Here is a 16,282-nt window from a genome sequence, read left to right as displayed (position 1 = left end):
ATTTCAGCAAGGGAGACGCTGAGACAGATTTAGGAAAGAGTAGTGTGAATCTGACAGCAGCGTTTAGGATAGATTGTAGGGGAGACAGGTGAGAGGCAGGAAGGAGACAGCAGGACGTTACCGTAATCAAGACGGGAGAGAATGTAGGTCTGTGTCACAGTTTTAGCAGTCAAGCAACAGAGGAAAGGGCGTATCTTTGTTATATTGCAGAGGAAAAAGCGACAGGTTTTAGATACGTTTTGAATGTGAGGGACGAATGTGAGAAAGGAGTCGAGTGTGACCCCTAGGCAGCGTGCTTGGGCTCCTGGGTGAATGATGCTACTTCTAACAGTAATGTGGAAGGAGGTAGTTGTTATTTTTGCGTCTGAAGCGCTTATTCCCATTATGTGTTATATTATTATGTCACTCGTATTACTGCTGTGAAGCGCAATGTTCATGGATGGCTCTATATAAATAAAGATATACATACATACTGTACACTTACCACTGCAATAAAATGACTGCCAATGAATACAATGCAAAATCACAATACTGGAGATACATTTTAGAATCATTCATACTTCATCCTATTACTACAACTAAGACTACCCTGTGTAACACCTCTCTGAAAGTAAAAATAGAGTAGAACTTTTTTAAGTTTGGATGTGGGCAATAAGGCTGATCCAAAGTGGATTCATTTCAACTCCTTGTATTTTTTCTGAAGCTACACTTAATGAATATCTAGAGATGACACCATTACTCTCAGAGCTTTATTGAAGAGCATCAGCTTTACAATTCTAAGTTCAGAATGCCATGTAAATTGATGATGAACAGCATAATTCCTATGAGGTATTGTGAAAAGGCATAAACACGGCTCAATGCAGGAACAGCTATTAAGGGATTTTGAAGAGTCTGGAATGTTTTCAGGGCACTTTACTAAATGTTGGCCATTATTTGCTGTTTAAGCCACCTCCTATTATTTGTGTTCTTATGAAATGATCTAGTGACAAAGATAGTACACATTTAGCCTCAAGTTTGTGGTACTCAATGTGCAATTGTCAATTATTTTGAAAGGACTAGCATTCAGTTTCATCCCTATTTTCTTACTTCAAGCCATAGGGCCTTTAACCTGCAGGGTGTTAAAAACGGCAACTGAATGTAGGGAGGTTAATTCCAGAAGAAGAAACAACATTAAACAATATATGCACTATAAAAGACTCGGCTGCCACAGTACGCCTGCAGTCTGATGAGAAGTACCATCTGATTATTTACCTCAGGATCTTCATAGACCTCGGGGTCCTTGTGCAAGGTTGGAGGAAAGAGGGCTACGAAATCTCCTTTCCTCAGACTGACTGTCTGATTAGCCTCAAGCTCGATAAGAAAATCCTCTTGGACCACACGGATGTTCATGGAAGCAGAGCACAATCGGAAAGACTCTTTTATAACACTACCTGATGTTGGCAAAAAGAGAAAAATAAGGCCAATAAGATACACTATTATTGCTGTGAGAGCCCTGCAGGCTCAGTAGTACACACCAACAACAAATCTTGAGCGTAGGTTATACAGTATACACACAACTGTACACAGGAAGCATGATTGCTTAATCTTGAGATATCATTTTCACTGATGCTTGTAGTTCAGACCTCTTTGTACAGAAGGCCAGTATTCAAAATGTAATCTAAAAAAAGTACACAAGTCAACAAAACAATATAGCTAAAGTATTGATATTAGTCTCTATTTCCTTCATTGGTATAACTCCTTTGACATTGGGTATACAATGATATAGGTTTATAATAATGCCCTTAAATAATTCACTGTATATATCATGCATATACCTATATTAATCAGTATTTCTTATTTACACACATTGAAACCCCTAGTCATATTATGGAAGGCTCCAGAAGCTGAATGTCCTTGGTTTCCCAATGGCCTTCACCTTTTGCTCCTAGCACGACAGATTTTATGGCTAATTTCCGGCAATTTATCCTGGCAGTTTGAGGAGGAATCCCAATGGGAATTGTATGAATAATTTGCATAAATCATTCTGATAGCATGCATATCAGCATGTAGCTCCTGTCTAAATCTGCATCTCTCTTTTTGTAATCAAAACTGACTATTTTTCCACTGGCCTGCATGGGTGCTGTAATTTGGCTTGATTTCCTCTAACAAAGGGTTTTAAAACAAAATAAAGCAAACAAATGCATTTTCCATAACACCGTTACCAAGAAAGTGATGATTTAGGATAATAAATAAAAGCAACATGTTCACTACGCGCTCAGCAACTCCTGCACCGAAAGATTAGTTATCAAAGACAGCAGCTCTACAGCGTACATGATGCATCTGAAAAATATAATAACAAACACTCTTTCAGTAAAAATTAAATCTCTTGCACCATGCATAGCAAATAAAGTGGCCTTGGATGCTTTCTCGCAGGAGGTTTTTCCTTAAGCGTGCATTTGTCTAAAGAAATGAGGCTGCGGTCAGCTCTGTGTGGCCAGCGCTGTGATTCAATGTGACGTACAGTGAGTCTGTGCATATTCTTTTGGACTGCCTTCGTTACTATAATCAGGCAGAGTCAAATCGGCTTGTTGGTGACGAAGCCAGGAAAGAACTCCGATTCCAGAATATGGCCTCTACTGCGAATAGCCACAAGGCACCTGACACGATAAATTTCAACTGGCAGCGCTCTGGCAAACAAAACTTTACACGGTACAAAGCAATGGTCCAGCCTACACGTTGCTGCTGTCTGCATATATGAATATGATAACACAATTCTAGTATATGTTTTAGAAATGTTAGGTGACATATGGAGCCACATTATTTACCTACGAATCCAGCTAAAGGTGAAAAAGAAAAAAATGTATTCCAAAGCTGCTACTGCTGTGAAAATAGCAGGTTTACATTTTGCATCCTGGGTAACGTGGTCACATCGTATTGGTTGACATTCTTCCAGGAAGCATGGCAGCCTGTGCCCAATGCAGTGTCACAAATGACAATTGGGCAAGCATATCTTATGCAGAAGTTAATCACAATAATAGAGCACAAAGTGTGGCTTCAGCAGCAGTCAGATCGTAAATGACAAATCTGTTTTACCTTCCAGTACCAGTTATGTGTGGAAGACTAGCTTGGCTGTAGCTCTGAGCGATCATGCTGATAATTATTAGATGACAAAAGTAATGAGTCGCATTATGATCAACAAAGGACAATGGGCCTGATACAGGTCTGCCGTCTAAGATCAAAAAAAAAAAAGAAGACACTCTGCATTCTACGGACTGTCTGCGAGTGTGTGAGGATATACATTGAAAATAATGACAATAAACCCGCAGCCTTCCCTTGCTGTTGTCATAGTTCAGCAGACACCAGCAAGTGCTACTAACAGAGCAGCTGGGTAGCTTGGGATGCCTTCCATTCTGCACCATGAGGTACAGTAAATTATCTAGCACAGTAGAGCAACATCTGTTTCTGTGCTAGTGCCGAACAAACAAGGCAATTTAAAGAATACCTAGGGATAACCAGGCAGCAAATGAACATGACCCTCATTTTTTTCCCTTCTTACACATTAGAGGCTTAAACCTTCATAGTACAAAAAAACAAGAAATGCCAGGTTGCTGTCTGACAATGCGTCTGTAAGCGAATTTGCATATTTTCAGCACAGAGAGGCTTTTCACACCCATTCTTGAAATCCTCCCACTTCTGCTTTCATTTCTCTTCTACCAGAACAAGTATTTAGGGCAAGATGCACCAAGTTCTGTTAAATCAGTGCAAATAGCGGGATATTACCTCAAACAGAATATTACCTCAAACAGAGTTAATGCTGCATTCACTCAAGTAATCATATGTAAAAACAACTGCTGTAATTTAGCTATTTAGAATGGGATTAAAATCACATTATTTCAGGATAATGCTGCGTTATCATTACTTAGGTCTTGGCGTTATACCCAGCCAGACCCCGAAATAGGGGTTGAGTGTCCTACAGAGGTCTCACCCACCCTAGATCTCCCCCTTTTTCTCTAGCAAAAGCCTTATTTCAAGGTCTCGTTGTGTATAATGCCAGAATTCGGTATGACTTAAATAATGTTACATTATTATTTCCGAACACTGACGTCAACAGAGTTTAGTGAATATGGGATGAATATAATTTAGGCTGTAATAAGCTCATTTCTATGTCATTTAGAATAACGTCCCGTTACAAATAACCCCATGCTTTTTCCGGGAGTAAATTCCGGATAATGTCATGTTATTGGCTTTAGGATGAATGGAAGTTAACTTAGGTTAACGTCACATAAATAGACTAACGGAGCTTTGTAAATTCAGCCCTCAGATTCCAATGCACTATAGATTATTATTATTTATTTTTTTTAAGAAAATGTTTCAATATTCTTATAAATAGTCAGCCTTAAAACCTTATTTGCTATACTTAGCTCACATGCCTTCAAGCATTTGTCTTCCAATTTCCACTGAATAAATGCGTACTAATGAGAAACAGAGCAAGCTGCTGAGGCAAAGCTGGGTGACTTGAGTCTGGCCTGCCACCAGCTTGTGATAGGCAGGCAAATTGAGTTAAAATGAAAAGTCTTGTCAGCTGGAATACAACACGGTAGCCAAACAACAAGCTGTCAATCACCCAGTCAAAACAAGGGACTGCAGGTAATAAAAGGTCATTGTGAATCATTAGTACATTTGCCTTTTGTTGGCAAGTTAATTTTAATTAAACATGATCTATAAGTGTATATATTGTATTCCACTTAAAGCACATCATGGCTTTAGAATTCTAGATAAACAATTTGATATTAATATTATGTACTGTAGATAGTAGAATATTTTACCAAATAAGAACATCAGCGATGCCAATATTTTGGGAGCTACAGAAACAAGAATCACAAGATGAAAGGTACAGGACAGTTTTGGGGCCTTTTTCTATATCCAACAAGGCGGTTGTGGGGGATTTTTTGCTTACAACAGGCCGAATGGCAACTTTGGTGCATATAGAATTACCCCCTTAATGTGTGGGTTTCTAGTTATACTATTCAAGGTTTCTGGGAGTATCTCGGGATCAATCAAAAAGCAATGTTTTTTTATGTTTTACTCAAATTGTGTTCTAGTTCTATAGATATTTAAGTTTTATTTATGAATTAGTTTTAACAATAGTCATGGATTTTTCCAGTGTTATATTTGTAGCAGTGTGCAAGGAATACATCTTGCTTACTCCATTTGAGGGTAGTTGATTTTTTTTTTCTTCCATTTTGCGTAATATGAAAATGGAACAGAAATGTATAAACCTTCTGTGCTTTCTGGCTATTTCATTTCGTCCTCTCTTACAAAAAAATGAAAGGGAGATGCCAATAAATAGCTGTTGCTGAGTTCTGTCATTTCACTAGTTTCAGCCTATTCATAAAATGAATCACTCAGAATAGACTTGGGCAAAAAATGTTTTTGTACGTTCATGAAAACATTGTCGTAGGATAAAAATGTAATTATTTAAATTTGTACTACTCACTGTTCAGTGTGATATGTAATATACAACAAATATATAGCCAATCACTGGGATATGATTAACAGGCCAAATATGTTAATGATTTGTTCTGGTTGTGCTCACAACATTCATGGGGTAAACTCTTTGATAAAGCAGCTCTGGCGTGAAACGCGTTAGAGGCTTCTCTTTTTAACTAGGTATGATGCCTCAATAAATCTTTTTATTATTTTTCTATTTTTGGCCTCCAGTTCTCTTTCTTTTCCTAGCAGTGCTCCCTGCCTTTTTTGCCTATCAACAATGGAGAATGCATGCTTTCTACCGGACAAGTGGATCGCATCAGCTGATGGACTTGTGAGTTCGCCGGCCATTTACTGCTAAACTACCGCTTTTATACATCACCAAGGGATTCTCTGTTACCGCGCGCCTCTGCGGGTTCCCTTTGGGGGACTTTGGGTTCGCTGTGAGTCAGTTTGTCCCACATCTAGGTGATTGCCAACTCGGCTGGTCATATTGCGGTTGCAGTTTGCTTATGGTTTTCAATTGTGCAGCACTCCCGTACTTGTGGGGTTAAGTGCGGACATCTACGTGGATTTCATATTGGTCGCATAGGTTTGTAGCACCTACCATTGAGGGTTCTCCTCTTTCATGCTATGGGGTAAACCTATAATGTTGAAGTATACCATTGTAAATGTATATTCTCTTCAGCAGAGAAAGCAGCCGTCCGCCTGAGGTCTTGTAAATTAAGATAATAAACATTTATTGTGGAGGGGTCGACGTTTCGAAACGTTTATCCCTCCACAATAAATATTTATTATCTGAATGTACAAGAGCTCAGGAGTGCGGCTGCTTTCTCTGCTGAAGGGAATATACATTATACCTCACTTCGGTGGGCGATAGCAGTTTCATGGAGTCGTGGGAGTGCACCTTTTCTTTGAGTTTTGAAGTATACCATTGGCATGGTAAGAAGTCGTGTTTAAGGTACCTTGTGACAAGTCAGATAGTTCATTGAAACATACAACATATACCATTATAAAATGTAACATCAAACTACGGTATTCCCAACTCATCTATTCATACATAATGTTTCTATTTTAGCCGAACAGTTACCAGAAAGCAATGCTTATGCTGCAAACATTTAAATAAATGTAACCCACACCACTGGGTATGGTTATTAATGGAATAATTATATTATGGGTAATGCGAGTACATCATCCTTTCGGCTTATTTTCTTCCCCTTAGATCTGTGCTATCACTGGAAGGAGTTAACCCTGTAATATAGCACACATTAAATAAGTTATGGTGGGCAAAAAGGCGGCAAATATAAAAATATTGGCCCATCCCTTTCAGCTCAGTTGTTGTTGCATTTCGAGTTTAGTTCTCAGTTCAAGTCCATGTTTTACTAAGGTTTTGGTTTACTCCGGTTTAGTATGATCTTATGTCACTGAGCTCAGGTTTAGTATGATCTTATGGCACTGAGCTCAGGCTTAGTATGATCTTATGTCACTGAGCTCAGGTTTAGTATTACATTATGTCACTGAGCTCAGGTTAAGTATGACCTTATGTCACTGAGCTCAGGTTTAGTATGATCTTATTTCATTGAGCTCAGGTTTAGTATGATCTTATGTCATTGAGCTCAGGTTTAGTATGATCTTATGTCACTGAGCTCAGGTTTAGTATGATCTTATTTCATTGAGCTCAGGTTTAGTATGACCTTATGTCACTGAGCTCAGGTTTAGTATGACCTTATGTCACTGAGCTCAGGTTTAGTATGATCTTATGTCATTGAGCTCAGGTTTAGTATGATCTTATGTCATTGAGCTCAGGTTTAGTATTATCTTATGTCATTCAGCTCAGGTTTAGTATGATCTTATGTCATTGAGCTCAGGTTTAGTATTATCTTATGTCATTCAGCTCAGGTTTAGTATGATCTTATGTCACTGAGCTCAGACTTAGTATGATCTTATGTCACTGAGCTCAGGTTTAGTATTATCTTATTTCATTCAGCTCAGGTTTAGTATGATCTTATGTCACTGAGCTCAGGTTTAGTATAATCTTATGGCACTGAGCTCAGGTTTAGTATGATCTTATGTCACTGAGTTCAGGCTTAATATGCTAGAGTTTAGGCTGGGAAGTTATATTTCATCTGAAGACCGGATAGTCCCCTAAAAATAGACTGGCAGGGAAGTGCCTGCCTGGTATATTTGAAAATTCAAGGAGCTGCTGAAGCTCCACTGTATCAGTGACACCTGTGGCCAAGGTAAGTGACCAAGAGTGTCTACAACCAGCTGGCATAGTTTTGTATTTTACCTTGAAGTGAACCATTGAGGTATCGTTAGGGTTGCCAAGTGGCTTCTCCAAAAATACTGGACACAATGGTGAAAGGTGCAACGTGGTCGAGACACACACACACACATCCCTCTCCGCTCAATGCTGTTTCCTCTTCTCCTTGGCACCACCCACAGGCTCCTAACACCTCCTCCTGACTGGCTGTATTACTCAGCAGCAACAAATTAGGATGGAGGAAGCTGCCCAGCCCCCTAGAAACAGCCCTGCACTTTCCCTGCTCTGAAAAATCCTGCGGCCCCCCAAGTCGGTCAGGTACCTATATCTAGAGAGGTAATACGGAACACATACATGTCCAGTATTACCTCTCATTTTTTAGTGGACTGTGTCCAAATACAGGACAGTCCAGTTCAATACTGGACACCTGGCAACCCTAGGTATCGTTTAGATATCATTGGAAATCAGCAACCCACAAAGGTTGTGAGAACAGACAAAACCCCACCCCAGCATCGTCTAATAAGAAGAAACTATAAACAGCCCACATGGATGTTTATGAAGTAATTTAAGAGAGAGACATTTTCTTCTGATTTTCTGTATTCATCCTGTTTTTCAAAGAAGTTAATGTAAGTGCAAAATGTGCCATATAATAACGTATATTGTATTGAAATTGTTTCATATTGTATACTGTCAATTATTATGGACCATGGACTATGGACATTTAAATAAATATCAGTTGATTTTTTAAGAACAGTTCTGGGCGCCTAATAATTTTTAAGATGTTGCTATTGCTCGACCTGTGGCTGAAACCAAAGCTAAAGGAAAGAGAGGATATATATAATATTAAAGAGGGAAGCCAGGGGGCTTCCGGTGACGTCACCAGACATGGCGGCGTTTTAGGAGAGCCCTGTGGACCCCTATGTATAATTAATAAAATAATCACCTTTACCCTAAGCTTTGCGGACCCAGCCCTGGTGCATCACGAAGCGCCGGAGAGACTGATTTGGCCGATCCGTCGATCAGCTGTGGGAGACCACCCTGCGAGTCGTGGGCCCAGCGGAGGGAAGAGGCGGCGAGGCACTGTGTGTCCCGCGAGGTCTGGGACCGGGGAATCGGCGGCGGATGGGGACGGAACTCCCCCTGCCTTTGGAGCCAGAGGGACGCTCGCTGCAGCCTCCCGCGGCCGCGAGGAGCGGTAAGGAGGAAATAAATAAATCCCGGATCGGAGGATCTGTGGGAGAGGGGGGACGCCGGGAGGGGGTGGACCCTGGTGGCGTGGCTGAGAGAGAGAGGCGGGCATCTTGAGGAGGCCCCTCACGGAGGTCCCAGCACCCCACAAAGTGCACTTACTGTTGTCAGAAGCACTGAGTCCCATATTACTGCAGCAGCCCAGACACAGTACCACAGAATAAATAAATAAATAACTGTCTCGCTCCCCCCACAAGGACCGCTGCGCAGTCCTTGCGCCTCTCCCCCGCCCCCCCCCCCCTGGACCACCGCCTTTCCCCTAACGTCCACAGCCCCAAGCAAACATCCCCAGAAGGCAATGCAGTCACGACAGAAAAAAGCCTCAACTCCGGCGGTAACTAAATACTTCCCGCCAGCGCAGAGAAGCCCAGGCGGGGCGCCTGACAACCAAGATGGCGCCGACACACGCGGCTCCCCCACCACTGCAAGCGACCGCCAAGACAGAGGAGATTTCATAACAAAAACATATCTTGAGGATTTAATGACATCCCTCCACAACAAACTCTATTCCTCACTGCAACAAGATCTCAAGGCAGCCGTCACGGAGCTCAAGGAGGAGATCTCAGGCCTGACCGAGAGAACCACCGAACTCGAGACAAAGCAGGGAGAGACTCTTCAGAGGCTAATGGAGGCCGAAGACAAAGTATTTCGGCTGGGGGAAGAGGTGACGGGCCTAAAAGACGCGATAGAGGACCAGGAGAACAGGGACAGGAGACAGAATTTGCGGATCCGCAACGTCCCAGAGGCTGTTCTCCCTGATCTCATCCGGCCGTACCTGCTGGAACTTTTCTCCTCCCTGTGTGGAGATGTGGAAGCCAGAGACATGGAGATAGACCGGGCCCACCGAGCCCTTGGCCCCAGGTCGGAGGATCTGAATAGAAGGGACCTGATTGTAAAATTCTACAGCTACACCACCAAGGAACGAATCCTGACGGCTTGCCGAGAAAAAGGAGACATTATCTTCCAAGAGGAAAGAATACAAGTCTACAGCGACTTATCCAGAACCACTGTTAACAGGCGGAAGGAACTCAAACCTTTAACGCTGCTCCTGCGCAAAAGTGGCGTCCGCTACAGGTGGGGATTTCCATTTAGACTAACGGCCCCCCTCTCCCCTACCCCTCCCCCTCTCCCCCCTCCCTCCCCCTCCCCCTCTCCCCCCTCCCTCCCTCCCCCTCTCCCCCTCCGTCCCCCTCTCCCCCCTCCCTCCCCCTCCCCCCCATCCCCTCCTCCCCCTTCTGCCCCCTCCTCCCCTCCCCCTCCCACTGTAAACAAGAGGTCGGCTAAGAGACCTACAGACAGCCCTCCTCTGTCAGCAAACCAGCCCCACAGAATAGGCACTGTATAAGATAGCTGTGTGTTCATTACGGTTTATGCTTGTTAGAGTTAAAAAGTTAAATATGATGTTAATGTCGAAACGTTTATTCAGAGGGACTCGTTGTTACAACTGATCTGCCATGCTGGGAAACCACCGTTTGCGTTACCTGAATGTATTCTTATGCAAAAGATCACCTGTTCCACTCGATCATCACAGGCCACCCCTACCCCACTATGGAGCACCCTCCCCCCGCCCCCCCCCTCTCTCTCTCTTTCTCCCTGTTGGCTATATACACATAGGGAAAAGGTTCTCGAAAAAAACCATTAAGGGGCCCACACCCTCCTGGACGAGCCAGTCTGTACTCCCGGGTCTACCCCCCAAGGACCCTAAGTCCGAATGCCGGTACGCAATTCCGGCTACACCCTATTGGGGGCGCCCTCAGGCACCCATCCTTTTTCTCTCTGCCTGCTGGTGCTGTCCCAGCAGTCCATTACCCTTCCCGCCCACCCTCTCCCCCTCCACCCCCCGACACCGATGACCCAGGTCCAGACAACAGGTCACCCTCTTCCGCCAGAGATGTACTTACCTACCCCACAGACACAGTATTCAGTCACGGTCCCCCGGTTGGGAAAGGGGCGATTCGCAAAGACCCCTCCAGAGATAACAAAAATGGCTAACCAGGCCCCAATCAAAGTTATCTCCCTTAACGTTAAAGGACTACAGAGCCATAGGAAGAGAAAACTAGCTCTCCAGGAGTTGAAAAGATCCCAAGGAGATATCATCTTTCTCCAGGAGACACACTTCACAGACCACGAGCCGCCTAAAATATTTAATAATACATTCCCGCTGGGCTATTATTCCTCGTTCAGTAGCAAGAAACGAGGGGTAGCCATTTTAATCCGCCAGGGAACCCCATTCAATTTCGTCAAAAAAGTTTCAGACCCAGGTGGTAGATTTCTTGTGGTATATGGCTCACTGGCAGGCACGGCGATTGCCCTGGTCAACCTCTACGCACCAAACGAGAACCAAGCAGAGTTCTTGAAAACAGTCCTAAACACAATCGACCCTACCTACCTATCCTCATTGATAGTGGGGGGTGACCTAAACATGGCCTTAAACCCACTGGAGGATAAGACACTCCCTTTTAACCGCCCGCAGACGGTACTATCCCTAAAGATGGGAACAGCATTTAGAGCAATTATCAAAGATTTTTCCCTAGTGGACGTTTGGAGATCCCAACATCAGGGCCAATGGGACTATACCTTTTACTCCGCACCCCACCAGACCTATTCTCACATTGATTACCTTTTTACAACCAAGAATGTCTTGGAGGCCTCCCAAAAAACGGATATAGGCCCGATCACATGGTCGGATCATGCCCCTATCTCATTAACTCTCTCAGTTCCATTCACAAAGTCGAGCGCATTTAACTATTATTGAATCACCCGGAAATAGAGAGAGAAATCAAGTCAGCCCTATCAGAGTACTTCAGGAACAACTCAGATTCAGTCCCATCTTCAGCGGTACTATGGGAAGCCCATAAGGCAACCATCAGAGGTACTTTTATCTCCATAGCATCCCATAGGAAAAAAACTAAGGCAAAACTACTCAAAGACTTGACAGAGAAAATAATCAAACTAGAACAGCAACACAAATCCAACCCCTCGGGGAAAATATACAAAACCTTAACTACCGCCAGAAACGAGTTGAAAAAGATCCAACTCGAGGATGTCGAAAAAGCCCTTCGATGGACTAACCAGAGATACTATGATAAGGGCAATAAAGCTGACAGACTATTGGCTAGTAAATTAAGAGGGGTACAAAAAAGGTCCCAAATAACTGCGATCAAGAACAGGTCAGGTCACATATTATATAATGACAGACACATTGCGGAGGAATTCACCAAATTTTATACCAAACTATACAACCTCAGAACTCAAGAGGAAAATAATAGAGCATCAAGGCTTACGGCAGTCTCGAACTATTTAGATAGCTGCAACCTCCCATCCTTAACAGAGAAGGAGAACGAGACACTGAATGGGAAAATTACAAAAGAGGAATTGGCAGACGCGGTAAAAGCTCTAAAACTATCCAAAGCCCCCGGCCCTGATGGATTCACAAACGCCTACTACAAGAGGTTTCTCCCGTCCCTATCTCCTTACTTGCTGGACTTGTTCAACTCCTTTATGGAAGGTGACCCCATATCAGCATCAATGTCATTGGCTAACCTAGCAATAATCCACAAAGAGGGGAGAGGCCCAATGCAATGTGGGAGTTACCGCCCCATATCGCTGTTGAACAACGACCTCAAGCTATACAGCAAAATATTAGCTAACAGATTAAATCCCATCCTACCCAGACTTATCCATAACGACCAAGTGGGATTTGTCTCGGGCTGTCAGGCCTCGGACAACACCCGCAAAATTATAAATATAATAGATCACATTAACCTTACAAACACCAAGGCAGTTCTCCTGAGCTTGGACGCAGAGAAGGCGTTTGACAGAATCAATTGGCTATTCCTAGACAAAACCTTACAAAAATTTGGCTTCAGGGATTCATTTCTAGAGGGGGTCCGAGCACTGTACCAAAATCCATCAGCAGCAATCAAACTCCCGGGAGGTACAGCGCAAAGATTTCCAATAACAAATGGTACAAGGCAGGGATGTCCTTTATCCCCTCTCCTCTTCGCCCTGACGATCGAACCCCTGGCGGCCAAAATACGCGAGAGCACAAACATCCAGGGCGTACCAATTGGCGATACAAATTACAAAATCTCGCTCTTTGCCGACGACATAATACTGTCCCTAACTCACCCCCAAACATCGCTTCCCAATCTTCATAAAGAATTGGTGGAGTTCGGCAAAATTTCGGACTACAAAATTAATAATGACAAATCAGAAGCCCTACACTTAAATGTATCAGAATCGGACATTAGCTTACTGAAACTGAACTTTAATTATAGATGGAGTTCCTCATACATTAAATACCTGGGAGTGAATGTATCAGGCAACTACCAGTCATTGTACAAATATAATTACCCGGCTTTATTCGGGAAAATCAAAAAAGACCTTGATAAATGGGAAGACTACCAGATCTCATGGATTGGAAGGATGATCTCGGTAAAAATGAATATACTCCCCAGATTGTTATACTATTTCCAGACACTCCCGATCCATGTTCCCAGCCCTGAACTCAAAAACATCCAGAATAGAATGTTTAATTTCATCTGGAAGGGCAAACGGCCCAGGGTTGTCAGATCGGTCCTCCTGACGTCAAGAGGAAGAGGTGGTCTGGGTGTCCCAGATATCACAAAGTACTATTTAGCGGCCCAGTTGAGGCAAGCCGTAGTGTGGAACGCAGACCCGGGTCTCTACTGCTGACGAGATATTGAATCCCACTACGTTAAAACGCCTTCTCTGCAGGCCCACCTTTGGTGCATAGACAAGGGGGATAGACCACCCCGTAGGTTCGACCTTGGTGCCACCAGACACACCTGGGAAGTTTGGCGGAAATGCAGATCAAAGTTTAAACTAACTGCTCCAGGCTCGCTGCTTACTCTGATCCACAACAATCCCCATTTCCCCCCAGGATGTGAACCAAAACAGTTCGACTACTTCCGTCTGAAGGGGGTTAGGGTGGTCGCCGACCTACTGAGCGATGGAAGGCTGCTGAACTTCCAAGAATTACGAACAAAACACGAGGCCCCAGAATTGAGCCATTTAAGTATCTCCAAATTAGACATTTTCTCCAAAAATTGTCCCCAAAATTTGAGTATCCTCCCCTCACCAGCTTTGAGAGGCTCTGTCGAACTAGTACACATCAAACAGCATTGATCTCTAACATATTCGCTGGTATGGAGAGATCAACAGGCCCCTCCACTCACGACTACATGTCCAAGTGGGCGGCGGAACTAAGTATAGACATAGATAGAGAAGACTGGGAGGATATATGGGACCCTGCTTCAGGAACTTCCATCTGTACCACAACAAAAGAGAATATCTACAAAATCATGTTCCACTGGTATCTTACCCCAGCTAGATTGAAGCAAATCTACCCCCTGGCCTCAGATCTATGTTGGAGAGGCTGTGGACAGAGAGGAGACATGGCCCACATTTGGTGGTCATGCCCAAAAATCCAAAAATTCTGGCTCTCTATCCAAACTTTAATCTAGGAGGTAACTAGCCTCACATTAGTCCTAGATCCACTGACCTTCCTCCTGGGCAGGCCAATAGAGGAAATTGACCGCCCAGTAGGAAAATTAATCTCCTCCATCCTTACCGCGGCTAGGTGTGCTGTGGCATTCTCCTGGAGAAAGATCTCCCCCCCCCCCTCCATTCAGGCGGTTAAGAGAAGAATAGATGAAGTAATGCTTATGGAACGTCTGACGGCGTTTCTCAAACGCAAGACTGCAAGTCACTACAAAATTTGGGAACCCTGGGAGATTCACTGACACCCAAGAGAATCTGATAGAAGAAATTATGACCACCCAAACCACAGCCTGAAGGACGCCAGGGTCAACGGGGCGTGGGGATGCTCACCCCCCCCCCATCTCCATACCCACCCCCCTCTCCCCCTCGATTACCCCCCCTCTCTTTTTCAGACCTCTCGCTCCCCTGGTCACCCGGTGACCCAGAGGTCGCGCCACTCTTGGCGGTACACCCCCCCCATCCAACATGGAAAATTTGAAAATCAAAGTGTATTGGGATATCGTGACATGATATATGCCTGTAAATTTGCCTGTTTCCTAATAAAAATGTTTAAAAAAAAAAAAAAAAAAAGAGGGAAGCCAATTGTAGTATTTCCTACATGTATATCCCTATGGACAGGTAGGGGGTGACCATACATTAGATGTAGATGATAATACACCTGCTATTGCGTGGTAACACACGTATTTGCATAATTAGTAAGCAAAACAGAGCAATTTTGAAACTTGTGCCTTCATTGTATTCAATGACAAATTGCACACTTAAACATAAAAATTCGCAGACATTTCAGTATATGCAACTCAAACACTATGTTTTATCTATACAACCAAAGGAAAATTGGATCAGACGCCTCACCACTTTTGAGAGTTTGTATCAGCTAGGTGATTATCATAAAGGGACGATCGCTCAATTTTATCAAGTTCTAATACGCCAGCTTAGCGACCAAACAAGTAAAAATGTTTCCGAATGGGAAAAGATCTAGGTAAATCTTTGGATGGCGAGGATTGGGAGGAAATTTACGACAGAATAGCCAGAGCTTCCAGATGCTCAGCAGTTAGAGAAACAAACTTAAAATTCTCCATAGATGGTACTACACGCCTGCACGCCTCCACTCTTTTTCCCCCCTAACCTCCCCAATGTGCTGGCGTAACTGCGGACAACTAGGCACGTTCAAATATATCTGGTGGTAATGCCCCAATATTATTTTTTATTGGGGAAGAATTAGAAGATTAATAAAAGGAATTTTAGACCTAGATCTGAGTTGGGATATGGAAACTGTGCTTTTACTAAAACCTATAGAAGGTTTTGAAAGGAAAGTAGACTATTTAATAACGCAAATTCTCTCGGCAGCAAAAGCAATGATTGCAAAATATTGGAAGCAGAACGACTCCTCACCAATCACCACTGTAATCCAAAAAATGAATCTTGTTATGACCATGGAGAGACTCAGTAGTTTAATCCACGATAGATATAACAGTTTCCTGACAACTTGGGACCCCTGAGCGACCTATGTATGGCAAAACCCAAATCTTATTTAGAGTGTGAATTCAGAGATTAATCAGATTGATTATACTCCTATTCTATAAAGTGTATGTAAATATATATAATTGATCAAGCACTCCCTGCATGGAGACCATTGCGGGTGTACCCCCTACCCACCCTTTTTATTTTCTGTATCCCCATCCCCTTCCCCCACCTTTTATGTTATGAAAAATAATAAAACAAAGTTTAAAAAAAAAAAAAACTTGCCCTAGCGGTATTACGTTTTCATGTCATAAC

The 16,282-nt window shown here is 43.2% G+C and overlaps 1 protein-coding gene across 2 annotated transcripts in view; it reads right to left on the bottom strand.

Annotated features, from left to right (window-relative positions):
* CYP7B1 (cytochrome P450 family 7 subfamily B member 1) overlaps positions 1 to 16,282 on the bottom strand; it is a 319,498-nt gene that overhangs the window by 11,030 nt on the left and 292,186 nt on the right. For both annotated transcript variants that reach the window (XM_075584026.1, XM_075584025.1), the window contains exon 5: positions 1,252 to 1,430. In XM_075584026.1, the coding sequence (XP_075440141.1) occupies positions 1,252 to 1,430 (179 nt within the window). The remainder of the gene's footprint in view (positions 1 to 1,251; positions 1,431 to 16,282) is intronic.

This window comes from Ascaphus truei, chromosome 2, assembly GCF_040206685.1.
Source record: "Ascaphus truei isolate aAscTru1 chromosome 2, aAscTru1.hap1, whole genome shotgun sequence".
In the NCBI taxonomy this organism is placed as follows: Eukaryota; Metazoa; Chordata; class Amphibia; order Anura; family Ascaphidae; genus Ascaphus; species Ascaphus truei.
The sequence above is the reverse complement of the archived record's forward strand: the minus strand, read 5'-3'. Positions and strand labels throughout refer to the sequence as shown.